Raw genomic sequence first — 25131 nt, forward strand, 5'->3', positions numbered from 1 at the left:
ATTTTTATTGTTTTAAATTACATTTCCATGGCATTTCATGATTTAATTTATTCCCAGTAGGGATGCACAATATTGAACTTTGCCGATATCCAATATTTTGAAACTCATTTTAGCCGATATCCGATACCGATACCGATGCCGATACCGATATATTTTCTTTCGTTTGGAAACAACACAAAGTTATTTTTTTTATTTTGGTTGGTTTTGAGCTAAAACTTACTTGTTAGAGCTAAATAAACAATAATAAAGTTGTTTATATCATGAGAGTATATTGAACGTTGGCTTGGAAAATAACTTTTTTAAAAAAAACAATCACTTTGTTGCATTTATTTATATTTATTTTCAGACAGATGCAGTGCTTATTATATTATATTACATAACATATAAGTGACCCTGGACCACAAAACCAGTCTTAAATGTACATTTTTCTAAATTCAGGTTTATGCATCATCTGAAAGCTGAATAAATAAGCTTTCCATTGATGTGTGGTTTGTTAGGATCTGACATACAGGATAGGATTTGTCTTAGATACAACTATTTGAAAATCTGGAATCTGAGGGAGCAACACAATCTAAATATTGAGAAAATCATCTTTAAAGTTGTCCAGATGAATTCTTAGCAATGCATATTACTAATCAAAAAATAAGTTTTGATATATTTGCATTTGGAAATTTACAAAATGTCTTGATGGAACATGATCTTAAATATATTTTTTCCCATACCCATACAATGTCTTTTTGGCTATTGCTAAAAATATACCCCAGAGACTTAAGGCTGGTTTTGTGCTCCAGGGTCATATATTATTTTATTATTATATATGTTATTTTAATCAGTCGTATCATTTGTATAGGAACCCTGTTTTATTGAATCAGTCTGGTTCTGTCTGACGTCGACACTCACCGAGGAGTCCAGTAACTTCTCAAAGTCCTCCAGGAACTGAGTCATTACCAGATCGCCTTCAAAGTTGTTAAAATGATTGTTTACCCACAACAACACGATTCTCGTCACCTGCCAGATCCCAAAATATGTTAACACATGCAACCCATTATTTACCACAAAAACAACACTGTAAGAAACAGAAAGAACGATGCACACACACACATACTGACCGTGTCTCTGAGACTGTCCACTTTGAACCATTCCAAAAGTTTCTTGCCCACTTCCATGGGGCTGGACAGGAAGGTGCGGTACGTCAGGAGGAAGTCCTCAATGTAAGTGGGATCCACCACTGATGGCTCCTCCACCAGATGCATGATCAGACGCTCAGGAGTGCCCTGATACAAACAACACAATGATACAGAGCATGCATGCAGACAGGGTGGTTTCTATGCTATGGTATGAGTGAAAAGAGCCCAGACGTCATCATCAGGAATCTCGTGAGCAGAGCTGGGTAGATTACGTACAAATTGTAGTCTGTTACTGATTTACAGATTGCAGGCTGAAGATTAGGTTACTCATTTTAGGTGATGTATTCGGACTAGTTTTTATCTAACTAGTTTTAAACGTATTATTGAAAGTAACATACTGATATGAAAGCAAAAAGAACTAAAATAAATTGCAACTTTTGCATTTTATCAACATCATAAAATGCATTAAATATTACATAAGACCAGGGTTCCCAAAATGGGCTTAATGTAAGAAATGCAGTGGGTTTTTGTGTTGATAAAAAAAAATATTCATTAAATAATTGTATTATGTTTGTTTACCATCATGTCATTGTGACAATTTACCGACATCTGATAAATGTATGCATGTGCATTGTTAAATTAAAGGAATATTAACTTCCTTAGAGATATTTCAAGAAAATATTTTATTTTAAGGGGTTTGACTGACACATTTTTTTTGTTAATCTTCCAGGTCTAAAATATTTTTGTCCTGCAGAATCAACACTTAAGCATAATTATTTGTTTCAATTATATGTTTGTAAATTGATTCACATTGCATTTGTGAATTAAGTTCGAGCTAAATGGTATGACACACAGTAGGATTTTTAGAAAAGAAAAAGCATTATGGAATCTGATAACGTAGTCCAGATTGCATGTAAACCCAGAACTGCTTGTGAGTGATGCAGACATCACAAAGAGCAGCCGTTCTCCAGAGGATCAGAAACTGAACCTGACCCTGAACGCCTCTGCTCTGAGAGCTCTGCCCCCACACATCCAACAGATGACGGGAAGCACCACTTCAACACCAGGGCTAAGAGACAAACCACAAATGCACACGCAGCCAAGTCCAGTCTACTGTAGTTAAAGTCACACAGAAACCCAAGCCACCACAGGTCAATAGGGTCACATTTAAAAATGAACAGCATTCACCAAACTTCCCCAGCTGATTAATCAAAGCAGATTAAAACAGTACAAGTTTTCCAAAATGTCATGTTTGAATATGTTAAAGAGATTTCATCAAAAATATTAAATAGGCACTCATTTGCATACATTTCCAGAATCTGAGAAAAACCCAGGTTCTTGTTTGATTTTGCTGACAAATGAAACGTTTTTGCAGAGGGATTTTGGATTTATCTGTTTATCACTGCAGACCGAAAAAAAGAAATCCTTACCATGTTTTCAGGAATATAATATTATACGAGTCAGGTGAATGATATATGAACAAACCCCTCTATATACACCTTCAGAACAGACTATAAACAGGAATAAACTGTAAAGTTTGGTGTATGTAATTGCTGCTGAAGTGGAATAAAAACCTCATGGCTTTTAAAGATATAGATTGAAACTGAAATATTCTAATGCAAATAGATAAAGTTTCAAATGTGCATTGTGGATGTTTTCTTTACAGTAGTCTGAAAGAAGAAATATCTCTAATTGACTAGCACATAAAAAAAGAGTCTTGTCTTAAGTCAGGTTTTAAACCATGGTAGATGAGATCTTTACCAGGGCTTTACTTTGGGGTAGTGTCTCAATGTGATGCTTACTTTTCAAATCGATCATCATTTGTTATGTTTGCCATATCCTTTTGACCAGCTTTAAACTGACCGTACTATTCGTACAAAAGCTGCCCAAAGCAATGAACAATTCTTCCTCACCTTAATGACGATGTGGCCCTTCCTGGTGCCGCTGCGGTCCAGCTCTCGGTGCTCCTTGACCATGACGATCTCGCCCTCCTCCTCCTCCTTGTGTGTGTTCTGCTCCACATGGTTGAGGATGCGGCAGTAGTCCTCTTGTGCGATGCACACAAACTGGTCCACAACAACATGAGGAAGAGCAATAAATTGATAGTAGAGCAGGAGGTTACTCTGCACCAAACACGGATAAGTATTGCACCAACTCATGAGTGGAGCACGCTCGGTGCAACATGTCTATGAGAATGAGTGTGATCGTCAGCCTCACGGCTAAAGAGGAAGTCGAGGTGGAGTCTTTATTTTAGGGAATTAGCAGTGCTGCTATATCAGGAGGCATCTGCATTTGAACCCTGACCACAGCACTGTGTGATATGTCAGTGATAACACTGCTCACTCATAACTCTGATTGAACTGAACGGAGTGTGAGTATGTAGACATTTAAAGCTTTTGTCCAAAGTGACTTGCATTGCATTCTAGGTAAATATTTTTTTATTGGTTCATGCATTATACACTGGGAATTGAACCCATGACCTCGTTAATTATTTATCTTTCAGTCAGTTCCTTGTACAAAGCTATTAAATGTTTTCAGAAGATTTCTGTGATAAAGCATGCAGCTTCTTCAAAACGTTTCCAAAAAAAAAATAAGCATACAGGTTTGGATCAACTTGAGGGTTAGTACTTCCGCAGACCATTGATGTCAACAAGAAAGATGTGTCACGATGATATAGAAGGAAACAGCGAGGGTTTGTGAAACTGGCACTCCGTGAGAAAGTTTTAACCTGTTGACCAAACCCCCAATTATGGGACTCACAGCTGAAAGTGCTCTACCTAACTTCAAATTGTAACAGTTTTCTACTTCAGTGTGTTTCACACATTTTTTTGGTTTCTTTGGAAAAAGACCAATTGGGCTTTACTTTTAATCAACCAGAGTTGATAATGCTAAAAATATTAAAAGTTATAGACACTGAAGTGCCTTAAAAATGTTTTTGAGTTTATATAAAAAATCATGAAATCAGTCCTGGAGCAATCTAGAAAAGTAATGGGTTGAAAGTCACGTCTCATGAGTTTCTATTTCAAATCTGAAGAAGATACCATGCAAAAATGAGATTCCTGCAACCATTTTTCCGATATTATGTCTAGCCCCCCCCCCCCAATATAATAAGATATTTACCGACTGTATTGAAGGGTTTTACAAACTGTTTTAGTCATTAAACATACCACTGCATAGTTTTTCCAATTATAAAACAATAGACAGAAACTTATGCATTATATAAATTATTTGAGTACAATAAATAAAATAAAAAAGATTTAACTTTGTATGCCAATTACAGAACATCCTGAGAAATTGCTAGAAAGCAGCATTTACAATGATTTCTGTTCATATAGTCAATTATCACGTGTTGACGTGCTGATGGCCAGTTATAGAGATGGTTATCATATAAATGCGCCATAAAGTCAATGATCACACACACTATTCATTTATATGCCATTCACATTGACAGCTGTGATTGCACAGTAATAGCGAGCTGATTTGGACTGATTTGCGCTCAAACAGATGGTTATCATGCAGATACAGGCACATTCAACATAAAACACACTCCCGCATATATGAAAGAAAAAGTGATCGCTATAAGTTCCGCCGCCATCCGATGACATGTGCGTCAGAGCGCGTCACGAGCGTCACGAGAGAGCGCCAGAATTAAAATAAACAATCTTCCGCATATCTTTCACTTTATTTTTTGGATCATCTCATTCTGTTTTTGACACTGTAGGCTACAAAACCATGCCATTTTTTTACTACCAAGACGCAGTTTCTGACCGAGAGTTATTCAATCATGGACACAAACACTACTGTCCATGAAGAACTGCTTCGTTGGACAAAACTTATGACTCATTATTACGATTAATCTGGTGTGTACTGCGTTTCTAATGTTCATGTTTTTATGTGTACTGCTTACACAAATGTAGCAAATACAGTCTTTATAAGCTTTCCATTGAAAAACAGCGATCTGTCGTCAGTGCTTGAGGCTTAGATCCTTATAATGATATATAGTTTGTTAAGATTAAATTTGTCCCATTCATTTAATCTATTCATAAATATTGACACTTGCAAACAAGGAGAGTTCAAGACGCCCATGTTTGGGTGCGTGTTAAGAGATTAACTTGTGCATTGTGATGCAGATATGTGTTGACCAATGAGAAGTTCACACAAGTGGTTTTCGCTGCACATTAAAGGGATAATTCACACAAAAATGAACATTTGGTCATCATTTACTCACCTTCGTGCTGTTCCAAATGTCAAAGCTGTTTGGACATCAGTGACTTTCAAAATATCATCCCTTCTTTTGTATTTTTATGTCATAATTGACATTTTATTACATAATTTCAACTTTTTATTTCAGAATTATAGCTATATGTTATTTCTGACTTTGTCATAATTTTGTTTTGTTTTTATCTCATAATTGTTCTTTATTATCTCATAATTCTAACATAATATGATATAATTTTGTCTTTTTCTCATAATTAAAATTTAATATATTATAATTTTGTATTTTTATCTCATTAATAATACATGGAATTTTATAATTTTGACTTTATCGTATAATTATGACATAGTACAACAATTTTGAATGTATAGTAATTATGAGATAATTATATCTCATAGTACATTCATATAATCAATCATAGTGTGTCTAAGTATGACTTAATCTCATATTAATCTCAATTAATTTAATAGTTTTTACACAGTTACACAGTATGTCATCATTTCAAATATATCTCATAATTCTGACTTTGTATCTCATAATTCTGACTTAATTCACAATGTCCATTTATAAAACATAATTCTGATTTCCCAAAGCATGATGTTTTTTTAGGAGCCAGAGATGGGCTTGCATGCATGCTCTCACCTGGCAGTCATCTCCTTTAGTGCACACAACCCCGTTCATGAACTGTCTGTCTAGAGAGGGTGAGATTCCAAAGCTGTTGCCCATGCACAGGATCTCTGTTCGGCCGTCTCCATAGCTGATCTCTACAGCACCATTCAGGATCACGTACCACAGGTCCAGCTACAAACACAACAGTGCACTATGATCACAAGACAGACATCAAATGAGCTTTATGGATGTCAGATCGGTTATTACAGATGATGGTATGGTGGTGAAGAACAACTGAGATGGCATTCCAGGGATCACATATATGTCAATAAAGATGATAGCTCCAGGGCATTTTTACTGGATATGGATATTTTGTTTATACGGCATATTCTGTGTGTCTCTGTTGATTTGAGCGTCTGCGTCTCAATATATGTGGATATTAGCATGTGAACTTCATCTCTAGAGCTCACTTCACCAGCTGTACGCTGAGAAAATCAACCATCGAATACACACTGAAACTAAAATTAAAACTGAAAGACTTTTACGACAACCTGTCAAAATAAAAGCCTGGTTTAACTTGAGGAAATTATGACAGAAATATATTACTATTGTATACTAAAATGTAATTCGCAAGTAATAATAATGATAATGATTATGTTAATAATAATAAGGTATTTTTCATTCATTTACACAGTTATACAGTGCTTTTGTGCAGCATCTTATTTTACAAAAGAAATAAAAATGCACTGCTTGTTGGAAATTAATTATATTTTCATTTCATTACATTTTAAAATATTGATTGAATTTTTATTCATTTAATTAGACCTCATTTCTTATGATAAATGTGTATTAAATCATAAAACACAGAATCCAGGAAAAAAGGAAAACAGAATCTAGTGGAAAATAACAGATTTCATCTAAATTAAAATGAAGCACTGTGGCGTTTAATTGTGAACAAACGAACAAACGTGGAAAAAATTTCCTTCCCCATTAATGCTTAATGAGTGAATATTAATATTTTATGATATTGAAATATTATGATAACATTTTTGACCATATCGCCTAGCCTGAAAAAGTGAAGTGGCTCCGTTAATGTGAAAATGTGTGTGTGAACACTTTGTGTGTTTGTCTCCTTCTCGTCCACACAGAAGTGTGTTTGTCCTGTTGACCTTCACTGTAGCCCACACACGAATAAGACGGCTAAATGCGTTTCCGCTCTCAGCTCTTATAAACTCATTTGTGACGTGCTTCAAAGAGTCTTCCTGTGGTCTGACATCTAACATAATTACTCGGTTTCATGATAGACTGCTCAACCTCAAAAACACCATACACAATGCTCTTTAGAGGGCTGGATTGTCAACCAGCGACTGCTTTTATTGTTGTCTTCATGAATCGTTTGATTTATGGAATGGGTGTCAATACCCAGTCCTACTAGTAATAGTGAAGCTGACATAGCACGTCTCTACCTCCTGCTTGTCCTGAAGAATGACGGTGCCTTCCTGTTCAACCACCTCGAACATCATGACCCGACACAGCTCTCTCCTGACAGACATGGTCATGTTAGCAAACGCCGGCAGCTGATGCATGAACTCCAGGAGCTGCTCTGTAGAGAGAGATGTTGATGAGTGTGATGTCTGCCTTTCATTTAGACTAACATAAAAACAAGAAGTGATTACTGTGCATCAAGTAAAGCATTGAACGGTTTGGACACACTTTGATTCCAGTAAGCAAGAGCACTTAAACAAGGTTCCTGCAGGTTTTATAACAATAAATTACGGCTTTTTAAAGACCCTTTCAAGACCAAGTAAAGAAGGAACAAATATGTCAGTTCATGATGCTGAAAATTCAGATTTGCATCACAGGAATAACTTATGTCTTAAAGTATATTAAAACAGAAAACTGCAATAATATTTCACAATTTTGATCAAATAAATGCAGCCTCAATAAGCAGAAGAGACTTCTACATTTCTCAGAAAACGACTTCACAATCTTCATTTTGCACATTTTGTAAATGTATCAAGATTTAAAATAAGTTTAGATATTTGAATCCGAAAATAAATTGTATGCAACGCATGCAACATTTAATGCCACGACTTTATCAATTTGAGACTTTACGCTCTGATTTAAGACCTTTTTAGGCCTTATTGTGTGGAACGGGGAATATGAACTGAATATGATCTTAAGACCTGCAGAAACCCTGTAGCCTGCTCTCTTTCCTCAACAACCGAGCGCTTTACCGATGTCGTCATCGGTCCGATCCACCGCATCCTTCTCCAGACACTCTCGCACCAGATCTCTGCCCAAAAGAGCCTCAGAGGAGCGCTCGATATCTTCATCCTCCTCCTCTTCCTCAGAGTCCACGGGAGCTTCAGGGAGGCCGGACAGATCCACGTCTCCCAGCTCGCTCTCCGTGGCCTGTGGAGGAACACACAGCATTGATTGCGCTGCAGTTATTAACATCAGAGACATTCAGAGCAAACTGCATCTGTCATGTGTTTACTGGCTTGTTGTGCATGTGTGTACTGAAGGTGAAAGGTTAGGTTTAACGCCTAAAGAAGCTGTTCTGGAACTGATACCAGTCATTTAATTTATTATGAATCATTAAATGGTTTACTTTGGTTTCTTTCATCCAAACCTATGACTAGTCTGTAGATTAACAATACAATGTGAATGCACATCACGCACGTAACACAATGCAATATATATATAAGGGTGGAGTAATTAGTCCACATCTCAACACTTATATTTAATCATACAAATCATAAACCTCTTATTTACTGTGAGGATTCAGACAGATCTGATTTGTGAACACTAATGCAATCATCTGATTTTCTTGTTGATTTCTCCAGTAATTAAACCACGGCCTGCATTATGCCATTCAACATGTATTTAAAACATATTTCCATGTAATCGGTGAATGTGCATAATGTGTCTGACATCATTCAGCATTTCCAGGTATATTTTCATTATATTTCTTAATCTCTTGTCATTGTGTACTTCATGATGGAAATGCATGATGATCGACAGGCTCTGATGCACTGCATGTTTTCTGATTTCTGAATGAACACTGTATCAATCAAACGTCAACTTAATTAAACCGTAAGACTGTATTTGTTTTTATATATGACCATCAGCACCCTTCTCATACATCACACATCAGCACTGGCCAAAACACAAACCGTTATACAAGCTATTTATTCTTCATCAAGATCAGATCGGTCACTAATCTATGATCACCGGTCAAAAAATAAGTATGAAAGGAAAGACAGCTAGCAGAGCTTTATTAAGCTGCCTTCGAGAGAGGAAGGACAGAAAAGGCACAGATTACTTTCTAGCGAAAGTCAGAGAGGAACCAGAACTCAATAGTGTGTCCCTAACACTTTCATACTGACGCAAAGAGACATGTTCCTATAATAACACAAAACTGTCATTATACATTCAAACATTTATACATTTATATACAGAGAGAGATAGAGAGAGATTTTCTCTGACCAAAATATATTTAACATTTATGATAGATATACTGTATGTTGTACAGAGCGAAGCTCAATATTTGCCTTCATACACCAAAATATATTTCAGTTTAAGAAAGTTTTCTTTCTGTAGATAACATTTAGGCTTTACTCATTTGTTTTTATTCAAATGTGTCTTTGAAATGTGCTACAGATAAGGTTTTACAAATCTGACATGTTCAAGTTGATTTATTTGTATAGCGCTTTCCACGATACAAATCGTTGCAAAGCAACTTTACAGAAAATTACGTCTCTACAATATTTAGTGAATGTATTTTCTTTGATTGAAACATTTGGAGCTTTTTAAATTTTTAAAAAATATATATTATTATTATTTTTTTTTTTTTAATGGTCAAAAATATAATGGTAAAAAATATATTTACGTAAATATATTTTTCATTATATTTTAGCAAATTAATTTTTTGTTTATTTTACATTTTATATTTAAGAATGTAATTGAACATATATGTTTTTTCCTCTTTGTTAGATACTCTGAACTGTCCGTTCAAAACTGGTTCAATAATTCGTTGGAGTTATCATTGAAAAATGTTCACAGAAAAAGCTTCACATGCTCAGATTCAGGTGATAAAGTTATAAAGTGGCTGTACCTGGTAGATGTCTGATAGGCTGCTGCTCCCCGAGTCACTGGCGATGCTGCATCCTGATTGGCTGGGAGGCATGTGCATCTGCTGGTGGGGGTGGTCTGTCAGGTGCATCTTGCTGAGGTCACCAGGAAGCTGTGCAGACAAGACAGGAAGTGAGAAATGTTGAATTGAGAACATCATTTATAATGCGGCTCATGAGCGACCTGTCTGACTCTGAATGTGAGTGAGAAAAACACACAGGACGACTTAATGACACGGACAGAAACAACTCATAGACAGTTTACACTTACAGTTAACTAACAGTCCTTCAAGATGAAGGTATTGGGTCCTGAGAGCCACAAACAGTGTGTCTGAGGATTGTTTTAATTCATAAATAAATAAAATTAGACATGAATATAATCAATGTTTATGAGGATATTGTTATTTTTACATTGAGATATCCATGTGACACGGAAAAGATACTGTAAGGGGTTAAGTCTGAAGTCATTTTTAATTTCAAAATAAGCATCAACTAAAATCAAACAGTGTACAAAAGAACCAAAATCTCTCATCATGAGTAAAAAACAAGCTTAACTAGTAATTTCAACCTTTTATTAGTCTTTTCTTGTCATTTACAAATAATATAGTATACGTAAAAAACGTATTGTCACGAACCTGGTTTATTTGAACTGTCAGAGTCATATGTATGACAAATAAAAATAATTTATGTATTTTATGTCAAAGTAATGTATGCATTTGCTGCATTCTTGTTTCCTGCAGTGTTTTAGTGAAAGTGTTTCACTGTGTTTCTGCTTCTGTTGTAAAAATAACCACATCATCTGAAGCTCTTTCAGTGCTTTCTGTCTGAGAAGTAACTCACACAAAGCAGAACTGGTTTGAATCAAACGCGTACCTGAGCGCTAACATTAGGATGTGTTACGAATGCATCTTTTCTTACATTTTGTTCCATGTAAAATCATTGCAGAGTTGCTCAAGAGTCAAGCAGAGGATCTGTTGATGAGAGCGCTGGTGCGTCAGGCCTTTCATTCTGTGAATGAGCCGGACAGCTGTGTAAAGGGCATCTGTGAAGGGCAAACGAGAGGCGCTGCTAATTGCTGCAGTCGTACTGTGCTCTCTCACACGAGGGTCTCTCCCCTGCGCTTCAACTAATGATGCCGGGAGATTAAATATGAATGCATGCTGCCCCACATCAGCCAGACTCCAGGACTCACGCCGGACCCGTGCACTGATGCATCTCTCAGAGACACGCTAGCATGGATAGGAAAGCATCGTATTCACATAAACTGTGCGTTTGAGCCTCACTGTAATACTGAAAGACACTCGTACCGCAGCTAATTAGGAAGTGATGTTTTTATGAGGAGGTTTTATGGGAGGTAACTCATGGGGTGCTGAGAGATGTTGTCCTTGTGGAAAGTCCACTGAATTATTCATACGTGCCCCCACACTTACGTCTAGACTAGACACATTCAGACTGACCATCACTTCATGATGGTTTAGTATTAGATCAAAAAATGCCCTCAGGAAAGGAAGAAAGCTGGTGGAAACAAAACACTGGCCTTAATAATATGTGAATAAAGTTCACATGTACATGAATCTGTGTTCACATGAATTACTTAAAGTCTAGCAACCCGTCACAAAAATATTTGTACACTTAAAAAACATAATAAACATAATAAAAAAAAAACATAATAAACATAAACACATAATGTCTCTATCGTTGTTTTGTGACATCGCACTGACAAAGCATCTGATTTGTGCTGAAAGCACTTAACAAATGAAAAAAGGCTGTATTGTAATGACGTGTATAGTCTTCACTGTGTTCATTTACACATGAGCAGCTCATGATCCAGTGTTTTCAGCATCTCTGAGAAGCTCAGTTTGTTATTGTTATTGTGCAGTGTGGATTATTATTTTTAGGGGTTCAAGTGCAGAGCAAAAAGCATGTGTCAGATTTAAAAATGTTCTATTTTGGATTTAAAAAAAAACAAACATATTTTTGCAAACTAGCTTTTTGATTTAACAGTGAATTCATTATCTATTAGGGTTGTCAAATTATTACAATTTGTCATCTATATAACTGCATTTAAATTGATTACCCTAATTAATCCCAAATTAATTTCACATCACTTTCAGACATTTTAACACATTACTGTGTTAACTAAGAAAAGCATTAAATAGACATTACAAAAAGTAGCTTTAGAGATAAATATTTTGATTTAACATTGCATAAATAATGATAATAAATTAGTAATTTTTTATGACTATTTTTACTAAACACATTACTATATTTCATATTACTAATAAGGAATAAAAAAATATATATATTACTCTCAAATGAACCTAAAAGTGCCAGTAGGTGGTGGCAAATCATTGAGTCCTTCATTCCACCAATTACTTGGTGATACATTCAGAAACAAAGCTAGTGCTTTTATTTTAATTTGCAAATAAAACAGAAAATATTGACAATACTATGTCTAAGATTTAGCACAACCTTAACTTCTTGTTCACTGAACTGTTGTATAAAATGATTATCTCTTTCGCTACCATGCAGATATTAAGGAAAAACCGCACTTTTGCTCATGTGATAATGTTAAACTATATCACATATGAAATAAATAAGACACAAACCCATAAAGGAGCTTTTTCTGTTCTCATATCTTGAATTTTATAACATATAACCATATTCTTACAGACTTCATCATGCATCATGTTCATCAGCAACTGCATCATTATGAGATGACATACAGATCTGGGCAGCTGCGTTAAATGTGTTTATCATTCTAACATTCTATCAGCTCACTTAATTAACTCACTAATAAAGTCATTTTTTTAAATGAAATGTTGTTTATTTGGTATTTCCAACAGCTCACACATGCTCCACAGCCCTGTTCTGATGATACACACACCACAGATTCAGTGCTGTGAACACGAACGGATCTGGAAACGGATCATGAAGCAGGACTCGGACACAAACTGTGCTGTTTGCTCTCCTGCAGGCCTGATGTCCAGCTGCATTAGTGCTGGATGTAATTCAGCAGCAGCGAGCCCTCTCATAAATGACCCTGCAGTGCACAGCTATGATCAATGCAGTGCATGTTTAATGCTATTACAGCAGAGAAGAGCCCTGCAGCACATGCATTAAACTCTGAGTGAACCAGACCTACACTGAGCTCCCCTAAACACAGCATTACACTAGACATGAATCATGTGTGCTGAGGAGAATGCCCTGCTTCTTTTCAACATTTTCAATTCAAACAGAAGAATTTGGGGGAAAAGGTCAAGCAGTTTGCATCGCTGGATATTATACTGGATATCAACATTTCTATTATAGAACAATATAAAATATTTCACTACTTCCAGTTAAATAAATAGTTATCCTGAAACGTGTTTTCAATTTTGCATTATCTTGCATTGCTAACTAGCGTTCATACTCGTGGTTGCCAGATGTGAAGAGCTTTAAGCCCCAAAACAAGAGCCTTTCTCCTTTAAGGATACACTTTCTGTCCAGTGTTTTATTTAATTTGTGCAATCTGGCAACCCCGTGCACGTTCGCTGATGACGATATGATACGAGTTTAGCGATCTCTCCACAGCGATATTCTGCTCACATGAAAGTGTCACATAGAAAATGTTTTTTCACAAGCCATTTGGACTGACAAGGAATACATGTGCTTTTCCAAGCTGTGACAATACAATGGGGAAAAATGTACATAAATTGGAATTGTTTGAATTTATATAAAGAGTTTCTAAAGTTTTGACCAGTTTTCGTGTTGAAAATGGCATTGCAGTGTTAGTTTTCAGTGGGTATTAACAATCTTTGAGCAAATTCACTGTGGAATCCGAGTGGCTTTTACCCATTTGCGAACAAATTGTCACTTAAAAAATGTAATGTGAATACAGATGCAAAACACTTTAACCATTATCGTGCAGCCCTGATTTCTATGATGGTTACAGCCCTGGTTTGTTTGACAATGAGGGAATTAACCCCACATTGCTTTACCATGGAAATGGTACTTTAAAAAACGAATGGCGGTCACCTCCCCCTTAGTGGGCAGGGTCAAGTGTCATATTACAAAATGCATTACGGTCTTCTAGAACCAAAACCTTTTATAATCTTGGCAACAAACATATCATTGGAAAGGTCTGAGTCTCAGAATCTCATATTTGGTGGTTATTTTGACATAGAAGTAAAATTCACAGAGAAATCTAGAGAAAAATTCATTAAGCAAAATTCTAAATAGTTTTGATGACTCCCAGTGGCTGTGTGTGGTATGACGCCCTAAATAAAATTTAACGGGGACCTACATTTTTTTCATATCAACTTCAAATTTGTAACATAACTTATTTAGACACAAGGCTTTATTTTTATACCAATTTTAGAGTAAAAACTGTAATAAAATATTTATAATAAATAAAAATAAAAAAATTAATATAGTGCATATTATTTACAGTACATTTAAACTTCTATAACTTTTTGATACTTCAATATTTTGAAGATTCCACTTTTGCCAAAATATGCAAATTTTCTTAAGACAGTAAAATTGCGATTTAAAATGTCTTGTATTGTTTTTAGTAATGATTATAATAATAACTCTTGTTTATGAACAAGCACAGCAAACCTGAACCTTTTTTTATTAAATTGCATTTTAAATTGTAGCTTTCATTGGGAAGAACACAACTACATTTTTCCCCAAACGTGCATCCCTAAAAACAACACGGTAAAAACAGCTTTAGCAACTGCATATAATTGCCCCAGCAAACACCTACAACAACTCACCACACCAGAACGTTTTGCATGGGCACAACAGACAGACAGATGGTATGTTTGTATTTAAGACAGTGCTATCCAGGGGCAAACAAGGTGCCAACCTACACCATGTGAGCACAGTGAACAGACCAGCCATATGGCACCCTGCCCTGTCCATACACTCCACGCACAAAGCCCAAGCTCTTCCTAACAAAGAGACACTCGATGTCAGACCTCAAACCTGAACCTAGAATCAACTGCGTGACGTCAAACCCATCTGATCCCATCTGCCTTCACACAACAAGTATAGGAAGATCAAAAGCTAATGATTGGGGAATCACAGATGCACACAGAGCTCAGGTCAGCATGGGTCCGCTGGGGAGGCTTTATAAAGCAAACACTGTCCTCAGAAAGATGAGAGAAAACCAAAGTGTATACTGATGGAAACAGATGACTATAAGTGGCACTGAAGCACTGAAGGCTGATGTTTAACTGGATGATGAAGCGAGGATAGGTACCGCCTCTGTTGTTCTAGGCCTTTATAAACTACCTACATGGCCCATAATCTAGAGAAAACCATGTTCTTGATGAGAACAGGCAACTTTCTGAACAGTCTTGCTGCTGTCTATTAATTTAATAACAAACTTCTAGATTCAGTCAAAACTATATAGTCCAAAGCCATCACTCTTTAAGTGTGGTTTCACAGAGCGAGCTAAAGTTATCAGATGTATGCCGACTCTAATAAAAGATATGCTCTTACCATCTGAATATTTTCCAAACAGATGCTGAGAGCTTTTAGCTGCTCTATCCTGGGAGGTTTAGGGTGTCATGTGGACAGGAAGGTGAGGCGATCGGGATCAATACACTCAGCATTAGTCTCAACACGTCCTTTTCCATCGTTAAATTATGAGTCAAGGCAAATGCTGCACTTTGAGAGAGCAGCTTACCTCCAGCTCCTGTTACTCTCCAGATCTGCTGACTGAAAGAAAATCTATGAGCGAAAGCGTGACCATCGGCAAAACACAACAACAACAAAGGTCAGAGCCTCCCAAAATGTTAAGAACTGGTGCATGTAGAGAAGATGATGGACTCACATATCACGACTGACTCAGAGGCTAAACTAATGTGTGAAGAACTAGAGGATGGTATTTCTGTTAAGTCATGTCTCAGTGATGTACTTTTACTCTGCAGTCGCTCAGTACGGACAATATCAGTTATTATAACTAGCTAAAACTAATGAAAAACATACTTTTTCGCTCTCTTTCTCTCAAGTTAGGTTAACTTTAAACTGATCAAATGCAAACCTTGATTGCAACAGAAGTCGCTCTGGATTAAAGTGTCTGCGATATGTATACATGTAAATACATTAAAAATACCGGTTTGCATTATATCTACTGCATTCTTATCAAACCGTGCTGATATAAAGTGGAGTTTCTGATCTGGGGCTGTAACAGGATACGTTTGAGTTTGAAATGACTTAGAACTGTTTTTATCTCAGTGTCTTGAAAATTCTCATGATGCAAGACTCTTAAAAAACAACAAGACGTGACACACTGCACATGTGTACAAGGTACTTCTGTGGAAGTGACGGTATTAAACGGTCTTTAAGGGGGTTTCACAGCAGTGCAACAGAAGAACCGTTGACACCAATAAAGAAGCTTTAATTTAAAGAGTGTACTGTCAGTGCAGCTCGTGTTAGCCTTCCTGAGAAAGAGCAACTGAGACACTGACACTCGTCCATGGACAGTATAGAGGAGAAAATAGCTTTAATAACACGGCCAGGCGGCTGGCTGCCAAGTTCAAAGATGGCCAGACCCCGGGACACTAATGGAGCCGGAGAGTGCAGCTGAGACACAAAGCTGAAGGCCAATTATCGGCTCCTGAATTATGAATGATGGAGATCTTCCAGCTCGGACAAATCACAGCAGGCCAAGAGCGGAGCTCGATCACTGAGACGTTATGAGGCTGCTAAACATCAACAGTGAATCACGAATGGAGAGGAGAAGAAACGTATGTCTGAGTGCAGCATTTCAACAGAAACAAATCGGGGAAAAAAGAAAGAAACGATGCAAACTCTGATTATGATGGGACACGTACAGTAATATGCATCCTATTGTGAGCCCTACATAATAAACTGACCTTTGACCTACTAAAACAGATCACAGTTGACCCAAGACTCATGTGATAGATGTTCATGACGATATAAATCTCCAGAGACTTTCACTGTATTACAGTCCCACCAGGATTATATTTTTTTACTTTGCGATAATGTTGCGTGGGATTTTAGTTTCAGACCAATTCTCACTATTAAATAGGTGCGTATTAGCATGCACATTACTAGCATATTGGCTGTTTATTAGTACTTATAATGCATATATGAATTGTCTTATTCTGCAGGTCCATATTTTAGATTCTTTAATTTGGTCCCATAGCGAATCATAGTTAATAGTTAGTGAGAATTAGTCCCCAAACTAAAGTGTGACCATTTTTTTTTATAATTAAGATAACAAATGAGATACCTAATGTGTCAGTAACTTTAAGTAGTACGGCATTTTTTCATGATTATCATGTAGCTAATTATGTAAGATTGCAACAAAAGTGCATCATTTTGTTGATATTGTATTACGTTCCACAATGATTGCATGAAAGCAAACCTGCATCACTGAAGCGACTGCAGATCAGACACATGTTGGTGAAGTCTGGACTCGACTGCATGTTGAAACAGAGTTTCGTGAAGAGAAGGGAAACCCAGAGCTACTCCTGCTATTTATTCTCTCTCCGGCTCAGAGGAAGGAAACGTCCTCTATAAACCCATCAGAGCACAAACGCATCTGACTTGCATGTTATTTTTCAAAACTATTCACTTTACTGTAACAACTCAGACTGTGACTACTGTGTGACACGCCCACTTTTCAGTATCCAATCAAATACTGTGTTTCTCTTGATGTATGTGAGGTTTGAGTGACATTCGAATAGCTCACAGTTCAGAGTCGTTGCCAGCTTGACTTCCTGATGTGTGAAATGCGGTGACTTTGCGATGCTTTGAGGATATTGTTTTGTTTGAGTGGCCCAATCAGACGAGTTTGGGGGCGGGACTATCTGTCTGACTGAACAATGGCAGATGTGGAGTGCTTGGGAAACACTCAGAAATGACACACTTTACAGACTCAAACGTTCATGTACAGTAAGACTGATCACCTGACTGATGATCATGAGCTCCATCTACACATCTACACATCTGACTTCTGATATCCACTGCATGCAGGATATTCTGTGAAACAGGATGCGTTTGAGCCGTCATCGATTCATGAGAATCAAGAAAAAAATCTTTCATGAAAGTATCAATTAATCTGTCAGCAGATGCATGAAGAAAGAAAAGAAAACCGCATTGCAATCCACAACAAAGCACAAACACACATGCAATCGACACACACCACAAAAATGACATCACTTACTTTGGAGGACCACGGCTGCAAGCAGTTGGCATAGCAACGGACGAGGAAAGCCATTTCTCAATAAGAGAGGGAAACTTTCCAGAGAACGGGAAAAGCAAGAGCAAGTTCCTCCGGGAATCCAAACGAATACACACTCGATCTGGCCGTGATGTCAAAGAACGAGCGAATCACGCAGTATCCGTGTCATCAGGGATCGCCAGAAACCAGCCTCGCAGGATCTATTTACAGAACCCCGTCCGGATCCATCAGCACTCCACAAACTTCCTCTTCACACGAGCACAACTCCAGGAGTCGGAAAACTCTACACGCTCTTCTGTCCGAGTCTGCACCAGACACCGAGCCCAATGCAGACGCTTTCCGGGGAGAACGGCAGAATCCGGCTCTGGGGCTCGTCCCGCTGCTTCATCCAGCTTCTGAGCGCACATCCCTGGCTGGAGACTCTCCCTCGAGACACATGCATCGATCGGACGCTCTGCCTCTGAAGACGCAGCGTCTAGGAGTGAGAGGAACGGAGAGGAGCCCGGCGGAAAAGCATGACATCACCTGTGCTGGGAGGGGTGGGGGGGCTGCATTAGAGCGATTGGCTGCATGGAGGAGAGGAGAGGAAACCCGAGCGCCTTTATTGATCAGAAAACAGCCAGCGTCTTCTGTAAACTCCTCTGTGCACAAACACAGTTCATAAATGACAATGACAGAGAGCATAAATCACAGCCGATTGGTGACAGAGGGTGAAATCCGCTCATTATGCTAATGTATTCCTTCTGCACGTGCACCGTGATCTGTTGCGCTCTTTTGTGCGCATGTGACAAAGGCACATTTCTGCAGTGGCATGAAGAAAAGAGCTCCTTTAATCAGGCTGGGAACACAATGGAAAGATGCACTAAAAAAAACATTGCATTAAAAACACTGCATGCCGTTTATGCTGCAGCTGCGTGAACACACTGAAGCTCATGCTTTTTCTCTGAAGATGTAATGAGAAACGTCTCTGAATCCCATGCCTGCTCGCCACAGAAGCTCAAGCATGACATCATCTCTTTCAGAGGCAGCCAATGGGAGCGCAGCACATAGAGCTTCCCGAGGAGTGAGCGAGGCGCTTCTCATCCCTCAGTTCGGTGCGCTTCAGATATTTCTCCAGATGAGACATGAAGAACATGTTTATCTTTTTTCTTTCTTTCTTTTTTCTTTTTTTTTTTTTTAAATACAAAATGTAGAAAAAAACTGAAACAAAAGATCAAAACAACATTATGTGGAAACTTTATAGAGTCAACTATTAGTGAGCCATTCATGTGGTTTGATTACGTTACATAAAAAAAATTATGTAAAATTTATGTGTCATGTGACAAAAAAGAGACTTTTATGTAATGTGTAGTAAAATCTGTGCGATTAACTTTGACAATAAAAAAGAAATCCAAACATCTGGACCAGCCTGACACAGTAATACTGACTCAACCAATGAGGAGGGACTGAGGCGGGACTTTCGTTTGTCTGACCAATGGGAACGAGGGAGGTGTCATGGGGAAAAATACACACTTCATATTTGAAATATTACTTAAAAAACAGTAATATTAAACATAATAACATGTCATTCTACTCTCTGCAATACTTGTTTATGAAGCCCTAATTCATAATGTATAACTGACAATTAAATTATTTATATGACCATTAATCAGCCAAAAGTAATAACTGTCACAAGCTTAAAGGGACAGTTCACCCAAAAATTTCAATTCTGACAGTGAGCTGTTTGTTTACTAACATTCTTCAAAATATCTTCTTTTGTGTTCAACAGAAGAAAGAAACTCATGCAGGTTTGGAACAACTTGAAGGTGAGTAAATGATGACAGAATTATCATTTTGGGGTGAACTGTCCCTTTAAGTCGACCCACTGCAAACCTGCTTTAGCTAAGTTTACATGAAAAGAGCTGCGGTGCAGCTGTAGAGAGTGTAAACAGACGACAGAAAGGATGTACTTCCTGTCTGAGCGAGTGTGTGAGAGGGTGAGTGTCATGGCTGCTGCTTCAGAAGCATTAAGACACACATGTGATTAACTGATTAATGTGAATGTGGTTCTAGCTAATAAGAGCACACAGGGAAGGGTCTGAATGTGTCTGTGTGCCCACGGCTGGCTCTCACTGTCTCTGTGGATTTCAGAAGAGTGACAGTGACGAGCCGGTGGGACAAAACCTCACCCGCAGGCTTGAAATCCATCCGTTTATTCATGCTAATCAAAATATGTGCTAGCAGCTCCCTATAAAGAAAAAACTGAGCTGTAAATTTTTTTACAATTCATTTAAAGCTTCTGCAGTCAGTAAAATCACTGGAGCTTAGTCGTTTGAAAGAGCTAGAGAACCAACATTTGTGTTTTCTATTATCCTCATTCTACTGTTACAAATTAGGAAATATAAATTAAATTCATTCAATGAATTGAAGATTTTTTAAATGAGCGATCTAGGTTAGTCTTTTTTGTAATATTATGTATATATAAATACACAAACATACATGTATATATTTTTTTAAACATGATTTATATATATATGTAATATATATATGTACATGTAATATATATATATATATATATATATATATATATATATATATATATATACACACACACACACACAGGGGTGCACATACATTTTTTTAGAGATTTGGTTTGGTCCTCACAAAGTGGCACATGGTGTGACCCATCAAATTTAACTATAAAAAAATAATTAATAATAGTGATAATATTGTAGTACTTAATTTTTTTAAAATAAAATAATAAGCTAAATAATAAAGGGTGATAATACTATTTTATTTTAAAATAAAAAAGGGAGTATTAAATACAAATACAATTATTCTATTGCAAACTTAAAAATAAATATTTGTATTATTGTTATTATTTTACTTTGAACCCTAATTATTATTTTTAATTTGAATTATTTACAGTTTTCATTTGCAAACTTAAAATCAGCAAGCTTTTATTTTGGCGGGTTGCCGGCAAGTAAGTACATGAGCTTCCAGGTTTAGTGCCGATTGTAGAGCGTCAGTGAATGAAACGACACAGTTTTGCAATGTGCTTTGAAAACGTTAGCCAAGATTAATGCTTTAAGTTTGAATAAAAATCTTATAAAGTACAGTTTGTCGCTCTTAAATGGTAATTGTGCATTAACAGAATTGGACACTGCTAGACTGGGAAACCAGCAGATGACATGACTTCAGACTCCATTCACTGTAACAAGTTTCTCCTTTTGTGTTCCTTTTTTGTTGTTGCATGATCTACTTAGTGTCTAGTACTAGTGAGTTACTGTCTGTAGGGTTCACACTATTCTTCCAGCTCTTTACTCACACACACACACTTCCTGTAGAGTGAGCTCAGATCTGAAGAGAGATGAGAGATCTCTTCTGCTATAAGTGGATGAAAATATGAAGCGGCCCATGAGGCCGAGCTGGATGATGTCATCTCTAAATATAGACCTCCAGCACAAACAGCAGCCGCAGAGATGCTCCCGCACACACGTCCCCGTCGCTCTCATGCAGCACACTCACTCGTGCGTTCGGTAAAACACGTGCATTTCTCCAAGATACAATACTGATTCTCAAGCACAGCCACAGAACACAAGACGTGCTCTGCCTGACAGTTTAAGGTCACTCTGACTTCATTACGCAGAAGGAAAGCTGCAGGCCGCCTCTGACTCAAGGATATTAAAACCTGCTAGTTCTGTTTCCAGAGTGTTTGTGGAAACTAATCTAATCATGAACATGAAGAGCAACGCTCCTGGAAATACAGACTGATGCATCAACAAGCGTTTCATAATTGCACTGAGATTCCATAAACTTGAGCACTAAAATATTTTAGTGGGAAATGCCATTAAAATTCCTTCTAAATGTGAGCAGAAACTGGTTTAAAGTGGTTATTATCATGGTTATTAGCACACTTATAAAGTGTTTCATGTGCAGTGAATGCACGTAGTTCATGAGGAAAGAAACTTGTCACAATTAATGATCATTTATTTGATCAAAAACACTAAAAAAATGTGAAATATTATTGCAAATTAAAATAATGTTTTTATATTTGAATATACTTTAAAATATAATTTACTTCTGTGATGCACAGCTGTATTTTCAGCATCATTCCTCCAGTCTTCAGAGTCACATGATCTTCAGAAATCATTGTAATATACTGATTTATTATCAATGTTGGAAACATCTTTGCTGCCTAATATTTTTTTGGAACCTGTGATGCTTTTTTCAGGATTCTCTGATGAATGAACTTTAAAAGAACAACATTTCAATAAAAGACTTTACTATAAAAAAAAAATTTATCAATCTTTAACACATCCTTGCTTAATAGAAGAAAAGTTTTTTAAATGATGTTTAAAAAAAACTAAATAAAAATTACTGACCCCAAATCTTTGAACGATAGTGTAGATTTCTATTTTAAATAAATACAATAATTTTTTTCTTTTCTGAAAAAGTATCATTGTATAAAAAAAAAAATTATATATATATATATTTAAATAAATAAAAAAATATTAACAGCACAACTACTTCCAACATCAATAATAAATCAGTATAGTATTATGATTTCTGAAGACCATGTGACTCTGAAGACTGGAGGAATGATGCTGAAAATACAGCTGTGCATCACAGAAATAAATTACAGTTTAAAATATATTATAATTGAAAACTCTTCTTTTAATTTGCAATAATATTTCACAATATTCATGTTTTTTTAGCAAATAAATGCAGCCTTGATAAGCATAACAAATGTCTTGAAAAAAGCGAGTGGGTGTTGTTATTGTTTCTTACACCGTGACGTTAGCTAATCATGAGAGTGTTGCAGTGTTTTTCTTGACAGTAGCAGGTTGACATCGCAACTCATTTATTTTTATGGCAACAGCGGGGAGGAGACATTCATAGTGGCTGCATTCAAAAATAGTAGCTATCTATTCTGCTGTTTGGCTATTTTCTGTTATTTCCGTTATTGCATCACATCTCAGAAGCGCCTCTCAAGACCCTCGAGTTCTGCACTGCGCTTTTTAAAACCATTCCTGAGTGCTGCGTCTGGTGTTTTAGACACAAAGATGTGTTCTGTGTAAACAGCCCTTCAGAGAGGCAGGAAAGTCATGATGATAACACACACAACGTCCCAGAATCCCTAGCGACGATGAGCACAAGTATTAGTCAAACGAATGATGCAGCTGTGACACAGCCATTTTAACACCAAACACCACATCAGACTGTTTACACTGACACAAACTCACCTCTGACACAGTCTGGATATTACTGGATATTAATTATTTAAATTCAGATACATACCCCATATCTGGACATCTGACCTATGTCTGAACACACACACTGCATTAAAAAGTTAGCCTCTAATGCTCATTAAGGCTGCATTTAATTAATCAAAAATACAGAAAAAACGTTAATATTGTGAAATATTATTACCATTCAAAATAACAATTTTCTATTTTAATATACTGTAAAATGTAATTTATTTCTGTGATGAAAGTTGTTTTTTCATCCAGTGTTCAGTGTCACATGATCATTCAGAAATCATTCTAATATACTGATTATCAATATATTATACTAATACTAATATATTAATATCAATGTTGGAAACAGCTGTTGTTGTTTTTCAGTATTCTTGGATTAATAAAAAGCTTAAAAGAACAACTTTTATTCCAGGTCTATATAAGTCTTTACTATCTTTTTTTTTTTTTAAAGCAATTTAACACATACATACTGCATAAAATTATTAATTTCTTCAAAATAAATAAAGGAAAAAATGTACTGACTCCAAACTTTTGAATGGAAGTGTAGTTTGTAACAGAACATTTCTATTTGGAATAAAGTGATAGAGTTAGCAGACCGAAAACAGACATAATGAACAGGTTTCCCAGCATGCCACTGGTGTTGACCCTTTGCAGGAAGTCTTGCTCTGTCTCTGCAGACTTTGAGCTTGCAACTTCAGGAAACACCTTGAGCTCTTCACGAGTAACAGAGTACGAGACGGTAGAGAAACGCATGAGCTTCAGATTGCAGAAGTCTGGTGACTCTCCGAGGCTCGACTGTCAGTCGATTGGCCAGACGTCTTGCAGACTGACAGGAAACACAACACCACAAACCTGCATTCTGCTCTTGTTTTCTATCCCATGTTTCTTTCACACTGCTGAGCACTTCACATAACGACTGAGCCTTTAATTACACACACAATCCGCTCTTTTCATTTACTCAAAACATGCAGCTCATACACTCAATGGATTGGATATAACTCTTTTGTGATGAATGTAATTTTAAAACATTATTTTTATAATGTTAGTGATCATAAAGGGGACATCGGCAGACTCTCGTGAACATGTGTCGAGGTCAGGTGCAGCTCTCCAAAAACAGACTGACATTTATGAATTAAGAATTTATGATAATTGTAAAATATATATATTTTGATGTGCACAAACATGCATTCAATTTGATGTTTTTTTTACTACATTATATATTTAGAGTCATTACATTTTAAAAAAAATAATATATTTTTTTAATGAACTTAAGAATTTGGCAGGTGGTTTTAAACTATATTTTTACCCTAATTTAATTTATTTTGAATTTTTTTCTTTTCATATTATTTTTTTTCAAAGTGTGTGCGTACATATATATTTACATGTGTGTGAATGTATGCACAATAAAATGTTAACCGTTACTATTATTTTAATTCAGTCTGATCTTTTATCTTATTTATTTAATCCTTTATTTATTATTTTTTTTACATTCTTCTGGGTTGCATGGCAAAACACTGAAATAGTAAAAATCTCTGTTTCTCATTTTTATTTATCTTCTTGTATAATATGGCTGGCAGAGAAGACAAGGGAGATGTGGATCTAA

The 25131-nt window shown here is 36.5% G+C and overlaps 1 protein-coding gene across 12 annotated transcripts in view; it reads right to left on the reverse strand.

Annotated features, from left to right (window-relative positions):
• Positions 1-25131, reverse strand: part of LOC113063840 (rap guanine nucleotide exchange factor 6-like) — a 70039-nt gene that overhangs the window by 22388 nt on the left and 22520 nt on the right. For 11 of the 12 annotated variants that reach the window (XM_026234216.1, XM_026234213.1, XM_026234209.1 and 8 more), the window contains 7 exons: positions 10073-10201; positions 8190-8367; positions 7419-7555; positions 5986-6144; positions 3041-3193; positions 1110-1274; positions 901-1008 (listed from right to left, as the gene is read on the reverse strand). In XM_026234216.1, coding sequence (XP_026090001.1) covers positions 901-1008; positions 1110-1274; positions 3041-3193; positions 5986-6144; positions 7419-7555; positions 8190-8367; positions 10073-10201 — 1029 coding nt within the window. Of the gene's footprint in view, positions 1-900; positions 1009-1109; positions 1275-3040; positions 3194-5985; positions 6145-7418; positions 7556-8189; positions 8368-10072; positions 10202-18270; positions 18499-25131 lie in introns of those variants that run through there. The other variant, XM_026234219.1, reaches the window with a different exon arrangement.

Source organism: Carassius auratus, chromosome 46 (genome assembly GCF_003368295.1).
Source record: "Carassius auratus strain Wakin chromosome 46, ASM336829v1, whole genome shotgun sequence".
Taxonomy (NCBI): domain Eukaryota; kingdom Metazoa; phylum Chordata; class Actinopteri; order Cypriniformes; family Cyprinidae; genus Carassius; species Carassius auratus.